The 19,505-nt window shown below is 48.1% G+C and overlaps 1 protein-coding gene across 1 annotated transcript in view; it reads right to left on the bottom strand.

Moving 5' to 3' along the window:
• Positions 1-19,505, bottom strand: part of ZNF407 (zinc finger protein 407) — a 363,650-nt gene that overhangs the window by 141,960 nt on the left and 202,185 nt on the right. Inside the window, exons 4-5 of the mRNA XM_004715932.2 lie at positions 12,850-13,016; positions 8,230-8,313 (exon numbers count right to left, since the gene is read on the bottom strand). Of these exons, the coding sequence (XP_004715989.1) occupies positions 8,230-8,313; positions 12,850-13,016 (251 nt within the window). The remainder of the gene's footprint in view (positions 1-8,229; positions 8,314-12,849; positions 13,017-19,505) is intronic.

The following is a 19,505-nucleotide window of genomic DNA, read 5'->3' as shown; positions in this document are numbered from 1 at the left end:
TGGGTGCATAAGCAAATATGGTGAAGAAAGCTGATGGTGCCCAGCTATCAAAAGATTTAGCGGCTGGGGTCTTAAAGACTTGAAGGCAAACAAGCGGCCATGTAGCTCAGAAGAAACAAAGCCCATATGGAAGAAGCACACTAGCCTATGCGACCGCAAGGTGTCGAAGGGATCAGGTATCAGGCATCATCAGAAAAAGAAATCTTACCATAGCGAATGAGGGGGGGAGTGTGGAGTGCAGACCGAAAGCCCATTTGTAGGCCACTGGACATCCCCTTGCAGAGGGATCTCAGGGAGGAGATGAGCCAGACAGGGTGCGATGTAACAACGATGAAAAACACAACTTTCCTCTAGTTCCTAAATGCTTCCCAACTGCGCCGCCCCCCTCCCCCCACCCCACTATCGTGATCCGAATTCTACCTTGCAAGTCTGGCTACACCAGAGGGTGCACACTGGTACAGATAGGAACTGGAAAAACAGGAAATCCAGGGCGGATGAACCCTTCGGGACCAGTGGTGTGAGTGGCGATACTGGGAGTGTGGAAGGAGAGTGGGTTGGAAAGGGGTAACCGATTACAAGGATCTACATGTGACCTCCTTCCTGGGGGGCGGACAACAGAAAAGTGGGTGAAGGGAGACGTCGGACAGGGCAAGATATGACAAAATAACAATTTATAAATTATCAAGGGTTCATGAGGGAAGGGGGAGGGGGGAGGGAGGGGAAAAAAATGAGGACCTGATGCCGGGGGTTTAAGTGGAGAGCAAATGTTTTGAGAATGATGAGGGCAATGAATGTACAAATGTGCTCTACACAATTGATGTATGTATGGATTGTGATAAGAGTTGTATGAGCCCCTAATAGAATGATAAAAAATAAACAAAATAATAAACACAAGTAAAACTCAAAAAAAAAAGGATCTGAAATTGATAAGGAGGAGGGGGCATAATGCCTAGCGGGTTTGATCAAATGCAATGTATCTGAGAGTAATTACTAAGAGCCAAGTGGAGGGTGAGCATGGTAGTGGGACTGGAGGAAGGTGAATGGTAATAGAGGAAAGAAGTAGAAGGCAACAGCTATTTATAAAGGTACAGCTATAGGCATGTATAGATATCAATACACTAATTTATGAGGAAAGGGATAGACGCCAATGTACATATTTATATGTTTAGTAAGATAGCAGACTGACTCTAGGCTTCTACTCAAGGCATCCCTAAACACAAGAACACATTGTCATATCTATTTACCTGGCCCTCATTAATACTCACCTTCCATACATGATCGATGAAGACAAATGGGTGCATAAGCAAATGTGGTGAAGAAAGCAGATGGTGCCCAGCTATCAAAAGATCTAGCGTATTAGGTGTTAAAGGCTCGAAGCTGAACAAGCGGTGATCTAGCAGGGAAGCAATTACGCCCACATGGAAGAAGCACACCAGCCTGCGTGACCATGAGGTGTCGACGGGATTAGGCATCAGGTATCAAAAGATCCAAAACAAACAATTATATTGATGTGAAAGAGGGGGATTGGAGTGGAGACCCAAAGCCCAACTGTAGAAAACTGGAAATCCCCCCACAAAGGAGTGCAAGGAAGGGGCGATTCAGCAAGGGTACAGTATAGCACCAACAGAAACACACATTACTCCAGTTCCTGAATGTCCCCCACCCACTACCATTTCCCAGTTCTACCTTACAAATCAAGCTAGATCAGAGAACACACATTGGTGCAGATAAGAGTTCTCGACACATGGAATTCATGACAGATAAAACCCTTCGAACAGTAGGGGAGTAGTGCTATCATGAGAGTAGGAGGATAGTGGGGGTGGGGAGGGGAAGGAGAGAAAGGGGGAACTCATCTCAAGGTTGGATATATAGCCCACCCTCCAGGGGGATGAATGAAAGAAATATAGGTGAAGGGAGACAACAGACAATGTAAGCCACGAAATAACAGTAATAATACAAAATAGATCAAGGATTCAGGAGGGTGAGAAGGGGTGGAGGGGAAAAAAGAGGAGTTGATACAAGGGCTTAAGTAGAGAGAAAATGCTTTGGAAATGCTGATGGCAACATATGTACATGTGTGCTTAATACAATTGAATGATGGATTGTTCTGAGGTTTGTAAGAGTCCCCCAATAAAATGACTAATAAAAAGAAGAAAACAGAACGGCAGAGCACTTCTGATTCCTGTACTGATGTCACCGTGAAATTAGGAGGCTGGAGTAGAAAGGGGGAACCAATTACAGGGATCTACATATAACTTCCTCCCTGGAGGATGGACAATAGAAAAGTAGGTGAGGGGAGACGTCAGACAGTGTAAGATATGACAAAATAATAATTTATAAATTATCAAGGGTTCATGGGGAGGGAGGGGGAAAATGAGGAGCTGATACCAGGGGCTTACGTGTAGAGCAAATGTTTTGAGAATGATGAGAGTAACGAATATACAAATGTGCTTTATACAAATGATGTATGTATGGGTTGCGATAAGAGTTGTATGAGCCCTCAATAAAATGATTTTTAAAAAAAAGAAAATGAATGCCCCAAAACACAAAAAGAAATTAGGAGGCTGAGGATGAGGTTACATTAACCATTTTGTTAGAAGTTCATTTCATGTGATCCCCGCCCCCTTTTTATTCAGGGTCACTGGCAGCATTCCATCTTCTATTTGGGGTAGCAACTCGGACTACAGAAAACTCCCCCGCTCTGGCGCCCACAGTCGAATTCTTCTCATCAGCATTTTCCCAGGCCAGAGTCCGCCTGGGCAGAGATTGGTTTTAAGGCTGTTCAATAGTTGCACCCGTTCCCTCTGGTTTCTCTGAGGGAGAACAGTAAGACTGTCTGCTCCAGGGAATAGTTACCTCTGGGACTACCCGAGGGCGGCGGGAAGGTTTCTTTGGTGTCTTGTTTCCGGGGATGCTAGAAGACATTGAATTGCACATGGAGCCATGCAGAAAACTGGGGAAGCATCATCAGTGAGCCTGACTGGACATCAACTCGGCCAGCAGCACCACTGAACCTCAGAATGGGCACGTGTTTGGCAGGCCTTCCTCGCTGGGGTTGAATGGCGATGCTTGAAGGGAAGCAAGGGCACATGGCTGGCTGTGGGCTGAGTGGAGGAGTGAGAGCTCCCTCCAGGTCGCGAGGACACTGGGTTGGGTGACGGTCTTTGGGGAATGAGGAGGCATGTGGCCAGCCTTGGAGTGACGGGCAGAGGGGCCCCTCTGAGGCCAGTGTCAGCTGCTCGCCAGGCGACCTGCTGGGGCTCTTGAGCAAGACCAGGAGGCTCAAGCTGCCACTCAGGTGGGGTACTTGAGACGATTACAGTGGACAGAGAACATGCCAAAGGCTTTGCAGGGCTCAGATGTGGTCGTCTGATCGTTCCTATGACAGACCTGCCGGAAGAGTGATGCGTGCACACAAGTCTCTTCAGCGAGGAAAGCAGCCCATGGACGTTCGCATCAGGAGCAAGTAAGCAGTGTGAAGAGAAACATCTCACACGTGTGAAATAATTAATGGCTTTGCACAGAGTCAACATGATATCAAGGTATCAGGTAGCAGTTCCTACCAAAAAATAGTTCCGTCCGTCTCATTCTTTCAAGGAGATTACTTATACGAAGAGGAGAGCAACCATTACAGAACCTGAAGGGCTCTCTAGCTCCTTTAGTCATCTGCCCTTGAGACAAGGCACACTCTCAGGGCAGCCTGAACAGCTTCTGGGCTCTCAGGGTTCTGAACCCCTGGCCACGTCGCTGACATTGCTATATTCACTGCGAAGGTACTGAGCAGAGACAGAGATCCTCCCATTAAGGCTCCATGCTTTGCTTGATCTGAGGGACCATCAATGGTCTTTGTAATTACCTCCGGGTAAAAAGGAACAAAGCTGAAGCTCTTCCAAGTGGACAGAGAAGTAGGATGTACCATGGCAACATATAAACAGCCACACAAACACCCATGTGCAACCCTCGCTGGCTTTATTCACACCTTAGCTTGCAGGGGCTAACCTGGCCATTCAAGTCCAGTAACGAAAGCCGAACAAGCACAAGGGGAAGCTCTCTAGTGGACGCAGGTATCGGCAATGCACCGATGACACCAAGAAAGGTGTGCAATGCATTTTTGACTTCTTCACGGAGGCCCTGGCCAGGCCAACCTCTCCATGAAAAGGTGCAGAATTTGGTATGTGACGTTTTGACAGGCGATGCAACTATCACTACACCCTAGCAATGGAATGGCTGCACTACACCCTATCAATGGAATGGCTGTCGGTCCCAGGGCTGCCCGCGCCTCGTTCTTTCCCACGGACTCTAGCCTCAAGAAACTGCTGGCTGCTTCTGTCACCATATATTCATTAGCACTTTCTACATTTCTACGGGAAAGGAAACTGCACTCCATTGTCTGGCCTGTCACTCAATGTCAGTGTTCTGAGATGTACCCTGCTGCTATGGGCACGATTAATTCACATACTTCCGCAGGGCAGGGCTTCGAAGCTGCCTCTGTGGAAGACCTGAGCATCCTGGGTTACAAGTACCCCTGAACACAGTACCGGGCTCATTAACAACTGACAAATATGTGTGCTGTATTTGTGAAATATTTTCTTCCATTGATCGACATAAATTCCTTTTCAAATTTTGTGCAAAATCAATCCAAGTGATCAAGTAACTTAAGTGCCGCCCATCACGCCAACTGGCAAATGTTGTCTGACACGTTGGTCCATTCATTAATCTACTTACTTGAAAAACACATTAGCACCCAAAAGTCACTAATTTGTTTATACTAAAGGCCGTGAGTAGACACTACCTTAGCTTGAAAAAAATCCCTTTAAGCCATCCAGATTTTTGGGATTTGACAGGAATCTCTAGAATGCAGCCGGGAGACCTTCCAGATCCCGTGGTCTAATTCGTTGGTCATCTGAAATCTCCAAGCCTAGTTTTCTGAGTTCAGTGGTTTAAAGTTCTCAAGGTAGTTTCTTTCATTAGTAAACTTGTATGGCATTTTTGGCATAATTTCTACGTGAAAACAATACCCTAATGAAAAATAACACTATTTATATTCTCTGTCTTGCTAATAATTTGAAGTTCACACTAGAATATTATAATAACTATAAATTATCATTTTATATTTACCTCAACCAAACTACATAGACAAAACTGAGGGATATAACTAATGTTTAGCTATAGACAGTCTGGCAATAAATGCAGGCTATAATAAAACCATGCAACATAAAATGATTTAATGATTCAGTAAAGGAAGGCTTATGACCTGGGCACATTTTCATGACTATTGGTACCAACAGCAGTTTAATGCAATCTGTACATGGGAACTAGGGCCTGGCCTCCACTTTGGGTCTAGGCTGCGCTTCAGGGGACTTTCCCACGCTATTTCGTGGGGTCTCTTCAGGGCAGCACACTGCACAAATCCAGAAGCTACTCGCTGCGCTCAGCCTACACACAGACGTTAACTCAGCTTCCCGCCGGTGCACTCTGACAGGAAATCACACAAACTTCACATGCACGCCGTGTGCCGAACGCCCATTGGGGGTAACTGCCTTCTTGGAGGCAAGTCCCTCTGGGGGTGGGGGTGGGTGTGGGGTGTGAGCGATGAGGAGGAGACTTGGGTCCAGGGACACTTCTGCCGGTCGGTGTCACAGAAAAAGCCACTGGATGACTAACTCCATGACTTACCCGGACGCAATCCACCAGGGTGACTGGCAGCACCTCGGCAGAGCTGGTGAAGCTGTTGGCTGGTGGCATCTGCCGATTCCAAAAAGCAGGTGAGGGACAAGACGGCCGATTGGCCTACGTTTCCCACACTTGTCACTCGATGGCAGAGCATTTAAACTGTTTTGCTTCCAGTACTTTCCAATATATAGAAGAATGGTCGTGACCAAACTGAGCACCAAGGAGCACCAACGTGGTGGGCAGTGGGAAGACCACCGTCCCTAACAGCATCTTTCCGTGTCAACAGCCTGTCAGGCCAGCTGAGCTCCGGACCTTCCTTGGGGCTGGCTGGTGCTTACTAAGCTGGCCGAGACTCATCGACAACACGTGAAGATTTGCTCCCCTGCCCTTGAATCAAGGATCCCTGACAGGTGATAAAAGAAAACCTCGGGACAGAGGATACTCTGTGTCAGCCCCGAGACAGCCGGCACTGCAGCTGGGAATTATTTACACCGTTTAGATCGCTTCTGATACGGCTTCCCTTCCGTATCAGGGATTGAAAATGGCGTGGGAGCCCCGTGGTAAAAGGTAACCCATGCCACAGAGGGCCACGTCAAGAGAAATACTGACCACAATGCACCCTGCCACCCTCCCCTGGAGAAACACTGTGTCTCTCTCTTCAATGCGGTAAATCTGGATGGAGTGCCGAGGCTGCAGCTGCTTGCTTAAAGCCAGCAGTGTTCTGTAAGCATTTTCTGTCTTGAAGAATCAGCTTTACTGTGTGCCACTGAGGAAAATAATAGTCCGAGGGACAGACACTTTTGTTTTCCATGACACTGTCCTATGAGGCAACAACCACCACCCAAAGTCCACCCCACTGGCGTCATGGTCTCCGACTCTCAGAGACTGGAGAACAGGGTCGAACTACCCATCAGGTTTCCAATACCAACCACCTATCATTTAGATTCAGTCACGTGGTGACTCAGAAGGCATCCTAGAAATGTACAAAACAGGTCATGACAGGTGCCGAGTGTTCAAACCTCTCCTCTGCAAGTGTTTCTAACCAAGTGACAGCGTGAATGGAGGCAGACTGCCTCATCTTTCTCACACGGAGTGGTGGTTGTGTTTGAACTCCCGGCCACTCAACAACAGCAGAGTGATTCACCACAAGGCCACGTGGCTCCCTCTATGGGACCCCGTGAGCAGCACAGTGAAGAGGAGCCTCGGGAATGTCCTCAAACACACTCTGGACTGCTAGGTGGCCAACACCATCATCTGGCGTTCCTGTCACCACGGCTCCCTGTGACAGAAAGGGCAGTCCGCATGGGCAGAGATGGCGCTGAAGACACAATGGCCTCTTGGAGCCTCCCGGTATGTGCCCAAGGCCTGCCCCACAGCAAGTGGTTTGCAACAGTGTGGAGCCCCCTCAGCTGAATGCCAAGCCCACGCAAACACTTCCACCCGAAGCCATCCCAGAGTCTGGATCTGAATGCATGAGGTAAAACGATGGAATTTTATGTTTTCAAAATTAAAATTATGTTTCTAGAGTTATAGTACACCTGGGAATTTCCCTTGGATGTCTAGTATAACCCTTAACTCAAATGGAAATTTGAATCACATAGACTTGAGAGCTAACAAGATCGTGCCGTATTTTTCATTGATCTTTTAAATGCCATATTGGGCATTAAAGGTACCTGTATCTAACTATTAAGTATAGTACATCAAGCATTGAGCAAAATGTACCGTAAAGCAACCTATTTCATGCAATTTAATGTTACACTGCCAAACCTAATCATTCTCATATTACCCCAAGAAATGATTAGGTACAAACAGTGCTAGCACATGAGTTACCAACTAAACCTTTTTGAGCGAAAGGGCAGTGCTATTATAATCAGAAGAGGCAAAAGGCCCAAACCAGGGCAGTACAGTACCAAGCACCTATCATTTAGGGTTAGTCACGTGGTGACTCAGAAGGCATCCTACAATTGTATAAAGCCGGTCATGGCTAGTGCCAAGTGTTAAACCTCCGTTTTGCAACCCAAGAATGCCAGGGTGGGTCGCCTCGGTGCCCCCAGCCACCTGGAGCAGCCCTTCTTGGTTGCCATCAATTCTAAGTGGCAAGGGTAACTCAACAGCACTGAAGTATGGCCAGCTCTGTTAAGCCACACTGACAGTAAGCAGGCTGGACAGAGGAGTGGAAGGTGGGTGTGCAGAGTGGGGGTGGACAGTAGGAAGGTACGTAGGAGAGCGGAGGGGGTGGACTGGGAGACCGAGAAGGGAAGGACTCCCCAGCTCTGGGCCAGGACACCCAGAGGCAACAGCTCCCCTTTGGAGGAAATCATCCCCCAGTCTGGACTGTGGGAGCCACATCCTCTTCTCTGACTTGCTGTGAAGACACCGAAGCCTACTCTGAGGCCATGCAAAGATCACGGGACTCATGCTGCTCCAATAGAACTAATGCCGTGACACGCAAGCACATGGGTCTTGTCGTGCGTTTGTGCCCGGCTATCCAAGCTCGGGGCTGGGGTCCCCAACAGGACAGTGGGCGGGCAGGCAGATGACGCCAGAGCTACTTACCTGTGTGCTGTCGCCGGTGCTTGGTGAGAGCGTGCCGGGTCCCGCCAGCGAAGCCACAGAGGTCACACAGGAACGACTTCTCGCCTGTTGCAACAATGAACAGATGAGGGACTGCGGAGGTCACAGATCATTAAAACATATCTATCAAGGCTTTCAGGGTTACTAATTCCTCCAATCAAATGTTTCCATGTAAATATGTCAAATGGGAATGAAATTACCACTGCGGTTTATTGACTGTGATAAAATCTGAAAAGCACCACTGAACATAATTACATACTTGTCAGACCCATAAAAATTAGCTTTATTATCAATGGAATGGTTTTGTACAACTTCATTTCTGTTAGATGTCTTCCAGATGGGGCTGCTTGATGCACTTGAACAGTTTTTATGCATATCCTGATTTTTTACAATTCCCATACATCTGGCCTCTCTGAGCTGAGTACCGATTACTCGCAATAGTTAATATACGGCATATACGATTCTGCCTGAATAAAACATATTGAATTTTCTAACAACTTGAGGATATTGAATGGGTTTTACCTGCTTCTGTCAGGGTCTTCTTTAATAACTTCCTACTTAATAATATGAATTAAATGTCTCCTTGAACATTCCATGGCTCCCCAGTAACAATAAAACCCACATCACTCAGTACCAATAACAATTCAGTGCTGTTTATGTTTCTCAAAACTTTCATGTCTGGGGATTGCTCAAGAAATGGCAGGGCGGGGGAGAATGTGTATTATTCATCTTTAATGATAGCTCTTGAATGAAAAACGCTGCTACAATTAGAGATGGATTTGGCAGACACAGTGTTTGTGAAGAGTGTGTAAATGCTCATTTTTAGCACAGCACTTTCATCTGAGCTAACATTTTGCCCTGCAGTTTATAAATGCAATATATCTTTGCACTGCCGCATATTCAGGCGGTAAGTGCTGGCAAGCGAGGCGGTCTCATCTCCAAAGGCCCGGGAAGATGGGCCACACAGAATAAAAACACTAACCTTGGAGAGATTCAGTGAAATTACAAAATGTTGTTCCAGGAATAAATCATCTGCATCTACCTTGGTCTACTTCACTAATTTAGACAGGCAATGCAACAAGTCTGTCCAGGGCCTCGCTCCTGTCAGCGGGCTGGTTCTAAATGCTCTGGTGGCTCGGGCAGAGAAGCAGCTGGAGGCGGTTTGTCAATGTACTTTGTTTCTTAAGGTAAATGGCGAATCTAGAGAGCTTTGAAGAACAACTTGCGTGATCAAAAAGTCACCCCCCCTTATAAAAAAGAATTACCAACTTTCCTAATTTAAATGAAAAAAATATTAATGAAAGTTTTAACCAAATTATGTTGGATATACTTTTCTAATGGTATGTTAAAAGTGTTTATTATCTTCATTTAAAATAAAAATAGTACTTTCCTGAGGGGAGGGGGGACCAGGGGACAATAAGTCATTAAGTGTATTCTTTCATGCTACTATTTTGATGTAGAAACAAAGACTAAAGTAGATGGGCTGTGAAGACCAAAGTTTAATTACAATTATTCAATCAGTTTTCAATACTCGAGTATAAGCTGAGTTTTTCAGCACATTTTTAATGCCGTTTTTGTGGTAAAATTAGGTGCCTCAGCTGATATTCAGGTAGGCTTATTCTCAAGTATACACGGTAAATCTTTGTTATTATCAATTAAATAACGCTACAAAGTAGAGTTTTTAGCGTGTGCACACGCACATGTTCCAGAAACTACAGGTGATTATATTTTTCTTCTGCTGTGTTGACAATGGATTCAGGTAAAATGAACTAACTGGCAATTTCTACGTTACTTATCGGTCCAATCGTGAGGACTTTTGCTCTCTTTAAGCTGGGGTGTGATCATAATGAAGACTGCAGTTCTTGGTTTTTATCAGTATGTGCTTCAAGTCCTCCTCACATTCAACAATCCGCCTCTAGCAGGTCGTTCGTTGACAAGCCTTCCTCTAATCCTGAGCTGTGTTCTTCCTCAGATAGGACTCGGCACAGTACCGAGTAAAGAAGGTGTAAGAGACAAGCCTGATGCACACACTTGCGGATTCTAAACCACGCAGCACACCTACAGTCTACATACAGGTTCCACATGAGCATAGCTTAGTTTTCTGGTATTCCCATCGTGATCCACATAAATACCTTTGCAGAGACAATAATACACATATAAACACATTCTGGTATGCTCTGCTTTCAGCCAATGTCCATCTGACCTCAGCAATGATAGTCCTCCAATAACTCATTCTTCTCAGTCCAGCCTGAATTTCTGACCGACAGTTCCCTATCAATGTACTGCTACAATCTTGTGAAATATCTTCAGCAACATGTCACTTGCATGTGGTATTAATGATAGATACTTTTTGACAATTTCTGCACTCTACCGTCTGCCTTTCTTTGAAAGGTATACAAATATGGGTCTCTTCCAGTGGGTTGGCTAGGTAGCTGTCGTCAAATTTCTGGGCACGGACGAGTGCTTCTGTTCGCCAAAACCTCTCCGCTGCTCTTCCTTCCATGGCTGGGAGCTCGGGTTTCACCGGTGCCGTCAGTGTGTGTTCACAGCATGGCAGAGTTGACCATTCGCTCACTATTCCCTTGACATGACTGAATGCTGGCCAACTCCTTTTGGTACAGCAACCCTGAAAGTCCACGGAATCTTCTTTTGCCCCTTCCTCCTTTGTCCTGTATGTGGTCCACAGAATCCTTCAATATTGCACGTTGTGCCTGACTCTTTTCTTTAGTGTCCCGCAAATGTCTCACTGCCGTGGTGATGTGGGGCAGACGTGGGCTTGCGGAGGGTCGGGGTCATATAGGGAGTGTTGAGCTCATCACAGATCTGGCGATATGTCTAATGTGAGAGAGGATGCCTCTGACCGCTAAACTCAATAAAAAGGATGCTTCCTTTCTCTCTGTGCTGAACTTCCCCATGACCTACATCTTCCCTGTAAAAGCAGGAACCACCACAGGAAAGTCCTCATGCACACATGCTCCACATGCAAAAAAACTTCCTATCCTCTCCCTGCTTTGAAATGTATATAAGGCCAAGGACAAATCACTCATTTTACATGTGATTTGAACCGAGACACGTTAGTGACCTGGGCACCTGGGCATGTAAGATTGTATTCAGGACACAAGTCTCCACCGGACTGTATGTCATACTTGCCTTGGTAACTTGATTTGTTTTTCAATCTAAATTCAATTTTCACTTGCTCTTTTTTGTTGGTGGTGGTGTTGAGGTGGACGGGGTTTTTTTCTTGTCTCCCCTTTCCTTCCCTGAAGGTGGGAGGGGAATGAGGGTTGGGCAACGGGAAAATTGGTTATGAATATTTTTGAAGGGGGGGGAAACTTTAAAAAAGAAACTCAGCCCATGCCTCCCTGCTGCAGGTAATGTCAAGGGCCACTCAACACATCAGATTTCCATGATGGCAGTAAGATGATGGGAGACACTCCTTTTCTTTACAATCTGAATTCCTTTCAAGGGTGCCATTTTGCATTCAAATGCACAAAGACACGGGAAACCAATCCTTTATTTTCTATTAGAAAACAGCCACTGTCCCCTCTCTCATTATGGTGCAGACTACAAGACCTAACAACAAAAATCCATATTATTGATCTGGCCAAGTCTCCACAATTATTCTTCAGAAGGAAACGCCGACGATAAATTACATCTGCACTGGCTTTTCATCTGCTGTTCGATATAAGTGATCTCTCAGGGCAGGCTGGAGACCTTAAATCGTCAACACCCTTGTCAAAGAGGCTAAGGAGGCCTGTACGCCCCACAAACTGTTTCAGGGGAACTTTTCACCTATAATTTTTAACAACAATGTAGGACGCTTGGCAATCAGAAGAACATTTGGGAATGCTGATTAATTTTTGTCGTCGGAAACACAACACTTCCAGGAAGACCGAGTGGCTCACAGCAGCGTGTGGAGGGTGGGAAACCAGGGTTCTGGGGCAAGTGCATCGGAAGCTCGGAGGCCACCGGGCCAGGCCAGGGGAAGCTCTCTGAACATGGACTCTCACGAGTTCGTGGGATCTGGGTTCTTGATGGCCAAACCTTTAAAGGGGCTCCTTTAACGTCCACATATTTTTTAAAGTTTTGATGCAAACTGGATGTGGATTTGGACTCTTATAATGTATAATACCTTTTAAAATTAGATCACTGCATTCATATTAGTACCATTCTGAGACAGCAGGCTTGGTGAAGTAAAGGGCCTGAGACTACGAGAGGGACCCTCAACCAGAAGGTTTGGCACAGTGGCAACAGCAATGGGCTCAGAGGTAAGGACAACTATAAGGTCCGCACAGGGCTGGGCAGGCTTTCGTCCCACAGCACAGAGGGTGGTCACTGTAAGTCAGATAAGCACTCAACAACACTGTGCAAACGTTGTTTCTGCACAGGAGCTTTGAAAGCCGAAGTGCGCTTTATGCAAACACCTAAGCATGCAGACACAGAGCAGGTGAGCAGGAAGTGAACATGTTCGTCCCGACATGTGCGAGCTCGCAGACGTGCACCCGAGTGAGCTTGGGGGAAATGGACTGACAGTGCGTCTGTTGGGGCAGAGGGCCCCTTTCTGAAGGCATGCTGGGGAAGCAGCAGGGGTGCGGGCGCGACCTGTGTGGGTGCGGTAGTGGTCCTTCATGGCGGAGGCTGTGAGGAAGGAGTAGTGGCAGGTGGGCCAGGTGCACTTGAAGGGCTTCTCGCCCGTGTGCAGCTTCATGTGGTTGTTGAGGGCCCACTTCTCGGTGAAGCTCCGGTCGCAGAGGCGGCACGTGAATCTCCTGCGTGGAAGGAAGGAGAAGGAGAGGGTCAACACTGCTCGCGGGCCCTGCTGCCGAGCCAAGCGCATGGCAGCCGCCACCGGAGGCCTGGCTTTGCGGGAGAACAGCAGAGCCGGTCTGTCATGTCTGTATAACCAGGCATTGATTTTTCTGTCGTGGCCTGGCACTTGAACCATTTATTCTCTGCTTTGCGGTTGGGCCCAACGGGTTTGAAAAATTCTGTTACAGTCCAGTCACCCCTGAGGCAAATGTGAGAATAGATTTCACCTGTACAGACCTACACCACTTATCCAGGGCAGGGCTGTCATTGCAAAGGCTAAATGAAAAGCTATCTATACTAAACTACTCAGACAGCCCCCTGGCTCGCCAGCTACTGCGGCCGCCATGCTCAGGTCAGCCGGAGCCGCGGCTCGGGGCCTCAGCAGCACCCCCAGGCCCCCCCAGCCAGAACCCCTAGACGGGGGCCCCCTGGGCCCCCTCCCTGAAGACGCAGCCAAGAGAAGTGTCCTGAGACAAGAAGATGGACACGATGGCTGACTACTTTTAAAGAGGGTCATTCTGAGGAAAGGGGTCTAACTACTTCCGGTGTGAGAATCACTGAGAACAAAAAGCAGGCCTCAAATGAAGCGCTGTTTCAGCCAGCAGCCTGCAGTTGAAGCAGTGAGGACCTTGAAGAGGACAGGTGATGGAAACCAATCACAGAAGACCCTGCCCGGTACCCTCGGCTCAGCTCCTGCCCCTTTCCCTCCGATCCAGGAACGGATTGTTGGGACGGGCTTGCCCACACAATTTCACTTTCTGTCAGCCTGGTGACTAATAAACTCAGTCAGGGTCTGGATCATTCACGGTAAGAAACAGACACAAGCTGAGCCCCAGTATCGACAGCAAAGATGCTATAGATAAGGTGTGGCCTCCGGGAGGTGGGTGTGGCATCAGGACAGCCCAGTGGGAGAAGGAGATGGGGGTGAGGGCCACCCCGAGCGGGCACAGCCAGGAGCCCCAAACCCTAGCACCGCCATCCCACCGAGGGGCACTGTCCGAACAGCCTTGTGAATTCTTAGCAATCACATTACAAAACTGCCTTCTACAATAAAATCCCCTTTTCCTTCTATCACACAAGTATTTTACAGACTAAAATTTATGTAAGTTAAAATCATGAAAGTTTTCAAAGATGCCATGAAATGGGGAAAAGCACCTCATCGATGTTAAAGCTGCCAATGAATATACCTCTGTGACACGTGTGCTGAGGCACTGTACACAACCCAATGCCAGAAAGCTGGCTTTCAAATTACTCTATCATCGGATCATGCCTTACTGGGGTAGAGAATGACAAATATAGCTAAATACCTCCCAATGCACTGTTAAAAAAAAAATAACGTGTCCGTATATCTCTTTGACGGGTCTTCATGCATTTAACATTTCACAGCCATGACAGGGATCTTATTTCCAGGATAAATTCCCCTATCTACTTATTTCCTCATGTATTTATTGTGGATCTAACCTTCTCCAGCAAGAAATAAATAAGGAGGTTAAGTAGATGCTATCTTTTAACAAATAGTTTCTCCAGACGCACCACAACTTTATGAATGACAAAGTAAATCCCTCATTTTTAAATCGACCGTGATGTACATTGTACAAAATTACATCCACGGGACCTCAGCATGTGCCCTGTTATTCATACGTAATAAAAATGTTACACAAAAGCTTAGTGCCTGTCCCGGGATGACAGAACCAGGCGAGCGAGAAGCACTGCGGCAGCCTGCGTCGCAGGAGCGTGGCACCTGAGCATGCTCAGCTGCTGGACTTGGAGAAGCAGCTGAAAGAGGAGGACCCAGGCATAAATAAGGCCCTGGGTCAGCCCGGAGCTGTCGGGCGGGACTGGGGCTACTTACCCTACATCTGCATAGACACCAAGCCACCCAATCCAGACACCTGCACTCTGCACTGGCTACAGTATAAACGTTTTTAACTGCCAGAGGGTTTTTGTCTGAAAGATGGGAGTAGACCAAATAGGTTGGGGAGCCTATGCCGTAGATGACCATGAGCCAATTCTTGTGTAATGGTCCTCATGAGGAGGATCATTTCCTGGAGGTGGCAATGAACAAGTGACAACAGGAAATGCAGGCAAAGAGATGCCAAGGGCAGAGAGACCCAGCACTGGGAAGTACTGTGGCCATCAGCAGTGGTTCCCAGCTACCCACTGCCCACCTGGGTAAATGTGCCAGCCTGTGATGCATGCAGGATGGACACAGGGCTGGGGGACTGGGAGCTTCACAGACTGCGTGAGTGCTCCCCGAGAAACCTCACAGCACACAACAGGCAAGCCCACCTTGCAGAACCTCCCCCTGCCACGTCTTTAAAGCTCCCTCGGCCCTTCTTCGCCACGAGAATGGTCCTCACTTTGAAAGACTGACCAACCTCCCCTCTTCACAACTAACCCTTCCCCACACCTGCCTTTGTGGCTGCACCTGCAGCTTCTCAATCCAGGGGCAGGCACCAAGCTTCTCTTGCACTCACTGCAAACCATGCCAAATCCACTGCTGTGGAGTCCATTCCTGGGGACCCTACAGGGCAGAGGGGAGCTGCTCCCGGCGGTCCCTGGAGAAGCCAGTGGGTTCCAAGTGCAGCCAAATCCAGGCTTCTTTGCTGCACCACCTTTCTTGCACTAAGGTCAGGCTACAGCAGGAACACAGGCCCTGGTCTGAATCACCTCCAAGTCCGGCTGAAAGACATGCTTGGGAAGGGCCTTGTTCTTCACTCGGGACTGTCTGGGGTCAACAGAAAGGTCTTGGAAAGACAGAGCTGCCAGGGGCACTGGGCGCAGCACACAGGCTGCTCCTGGGATCTGCCCACAGGGGACACAACCATGCCTGGCAGTGGCCGAGGGATACACCTCAACTGACTGTGCCTTCCATTCCCCGGACTCCATGGATTCTCTGGCTGGGCACCTGTAAGGATGTCACACATGCTGCCACCTCTCCGTCACACAGCGACAGATGGCAGACCTGTGTGCCTGCAGCCCTGAGGTTCTTTGGGGATGTGAGGGCCCCACATGTGACACTTGTTTCTGCTCCTCCCTGCCTGTGAAGCATTTATTTTTAAAACCTATGCATCTAGAAGGGTACAACAACACAAAACCACACATGCCGTGGTGGAGGCGTGAGTGAAGGATCAGTGGGTGGGGAGGTCCTGGGTGGGTGAGAAATGAGCCACTGACTGGCCCAGCACAGATACCACCAGGCGTCCCACCCGAATGGCCCAGCAAAGGGGACTTGGCAGGGAGCAGACCAGCCTCCACCCTCAAGAACGCCAGCCACACCGCTTTGTGAGATTCGCTGTGGAGACAGGCGGTTCACCACCTCCCCACTATGCTCAGCCTCCACGGGCAGTATCCACCAGATATCAGCGATCTGAGTCGTTCCAAGCAGCAAAATAGTGGCAGGCAAAACTGAAAACGATCCTCATTCTCAGCAGCCCCCTTAAGGGAGAAGACAGTGTTCAAGGCTGTGCGGAGCTAAGTGCAGGCTGTGGTCACACATAAACCCTGTCCTCCTGCGAGGCAGCGTGGCACTGGGAGAATCTTCACGGTGATTTACATGGCTCCCAAATGAAAGTGTGGGTCTCAAGAGCCAAACCTATGGCCCTCTGGTCCTATGGCCAGACCTGGAGCCAGTATCTTCACAGACTGGGAGGTGTCCTGTCCTCTGTCTCAGCAGCCATTGTCTCAAATGTGCAGTGTCTCTGGGCCCACTGTCCGACCTGGTCAACTCTGATGAGCTGCCAGGAGAGGGAAGGGACGAGGCACAGCACATGATGGGACCCTGCGACAGCTCTCCATCCATGAGGGGTCGGCGCAGAGCCCAGGCTGGAGCAAGAACCCTAAACATCTCCCGCTAGTGACGTGACCACCCGAAGAAGCCCACAGCAGGGTTCTGCCAGGCCTTTATAGATAAAGTGAAGCTAAAGGATTAGTGGGTTGTTGAATTTTAATTATGTGATTAACGGATAGTTAGTAATAGATAGTTCTTCCTCGGAGGAACAGTTAGAGCAATTACCTATTTGGGAATATCTACTGAGCAGGGAGGTTATGCCTTCTGCCCAGAGAGCTGCACCCTCCTGCTGTCTCTCCCCATTACCAGGAAAGCATCCTATACCCATCATCTTCTTTACACTACATTTTAAAATGTTGTTATTACTCTCAAAGGTGGACTATTCATTCCTTCTATTAACAACTTAATTAAAAAATAACACATACCCACACTTACCTTTGAAAGCATGCTATTTTGATAAAACACTGTTTCCTCATCATTTTTAAAAATAGACATGTCATAATTAGTAAGCTTTGGCGGTCTTTTCTAAGCTTGACAAATGTCCAGATGCAGGGATTCACTGGAAAGCCTGTCCCAACCATTTCAGATAGGCGCCTCCTCTCTCACCTGGCTTGGTAAGTATCAATCTTCCTAACTCCTACCCCGCTGGAGACAGACCCTGCACCATCACCTCCGTCTGAAGAGAGGACCAGCATTGCCTGGCCCTCCCTACCACCCAGCTCCCTTCTCTTGCTCTGACGTCTGTCCTTCCTGACTCTCTTGGTGATCCTCTGAGTTACCAGGGCTTTGTATTATTCTTAAGTGAGTGTACACATTAGCACCAACAGACCACACCCCTTCAGGTCTGTTTCTACCTGCACAAACAGCACACCCAAGGTGCATTTTGATGATTAGGGCGACTTTACAGAAAAGGAAACTTACTAAGTCACCAAAAAATACAGGAAATAAGGCTAAACCTCGTTACTTGCTGATGAAGAACACATCGAACCACAAGAAATCCTGTAATAGCAAACTTAATTGCCTGAAGTGTGAATGCCAAGTGGGCCTGACAGTTTCTAAGGCAGGGTGAGCACGTTCCACATTGCCAGCGTAGGGTCACTGAATACAACTGCAGGAAAGTTTAGCAAAGATTTGTAAGGATACTCACTACCCATTATCCCCACCAAAGAGCTCGTTCTGTATGTATTCCCCTAACTAATTCCAATACAAAAAATCTATGGCATCCCTTTAAACTATTAAAAGTTGGAAACTCTTGGCTGGGCTTCATTGGTCAGGTTTCCGCATGCAATGGAAGTGCAATCAGAGACACCGTATGAAGCTCACAGGCTCGCTGCCATAGAACGGAGTCCAACTTGCGGTGGCCCTGTAGGGCAGAGCACAACTGCTCAGTCAATCTTTCCAGGAGTGGACAGCCTTGGGCTTCCATGGAGCAGCTGGTGGGCTGTAACCAAAGACCTTGGGTCAGACCTGCTCACCAGCTGACTGCTTTCCCCAGTGGGCCACCAGGGTCCTAGTTTATGGTGTCAGTACAGCTTTACAAGACCTCAAACACTGCTGTGGGAGAAAAGTGAGTTGCAATAAGGCAGGTGGAGAACGACGCCGTTGCCATACCACTTTTAACCAAAATAAACACTGCTCAATGCACACAGGTGCAGTCAGAGTGCAAGGCCACAGGGTAGCTCACCTCTGGGAAGTGGCCCAGAGAGCAAGTGGACCAACGCGCCAATGAGCAGGGGGAGGAGCTTTCAAGGAAGGGTGTTTGAAGCCACTATGACCACACCAAGACAGTCTCCAGTATGCCTTTTCTTTCAGAAGAGGTCCGTGTGAACAGGGCATGTTTCAATGAAACCAGGAACATCGCTCACCTTCTTGATGGCTCCTTAGCCCAGCATCCCTCAATGATGAGCTCGCGCAAATCTACCTGCGCAAATGCAGCGCACCAATGAACGGGGGCAAGAGGGTGGCAGAGGACCTGCTGATAAGCTCAATTGTGGCTTAAGGTCAACCTTGTCCAAGGGCACAGAGTTGGGCAGCTGTGATCTTTGGTGCTGACAGAGTGGACACTGTTCCTGAACAATGAGACTGAGGGTACAAATGTGACGGCTCGATTCTGCTGTTCTTGAACTCGTGGGCTTGAAAAGTAACACAAGCTTGTAGGGTTCCAAGCAAACCCACCCAAAGTGCTCCTGAATCTCTTCCAACAGTTTCTCAGCAGCTCAGATAGAGCCAATGCATGGGGCAGTTCCTCTGACAAGATGTAGTGTCTGGGGTCTTAAAGGCTTCAAGTTAAATGAGAGGCCAGCTAGCAGGGAGACAACAAAGCCCCAGTGGAAGAACCACACCACCCTGTGTGATCACAGGAGTCGACGGGATCAGGAACAACTATTTACATGTGAACAACGGGCTCAGAAGGGAGACCCAAAGTCCATCTGTAGACAACTGGACATCCCTTCACAACAGGGTCACAAGGAAGGGATGAGCCAGCCAGGGCGCAGTACAGAACCGACAAAACACACAACATTCCTCAAGTTCTTACATGCTTCCTCTTCCCCAACTAGCATGACCCCAGCTCTAGCTTACAAATCTGGCTAGACCAGAGATGTACACTGGTACAGATAAGAGCTCTCGACACACAGAATCCAGGACAGACAAACCCCTC

This window comes from Echinops telfairi, unplaced genomic scaffold (assembly GCF_000313985.2).
Source record: "Echinops telfairi isolate 266 unplaced genomic scaffold, ASM31398v2 ScPeMD7_7400;HRSCAF=8409, whole genome shotgun sequence".
Taxonomy (NCBI): Eukaryota; Metazoa; Chordata; class Mammalia; order Afrosoricida; family Tenrecidae; genus Echinops; species Echinops telfairi.
Note: the sequence above shows the minus strand (reverse complement) of the source record. Positions and strands in the feature narration are given on the sequence as shown.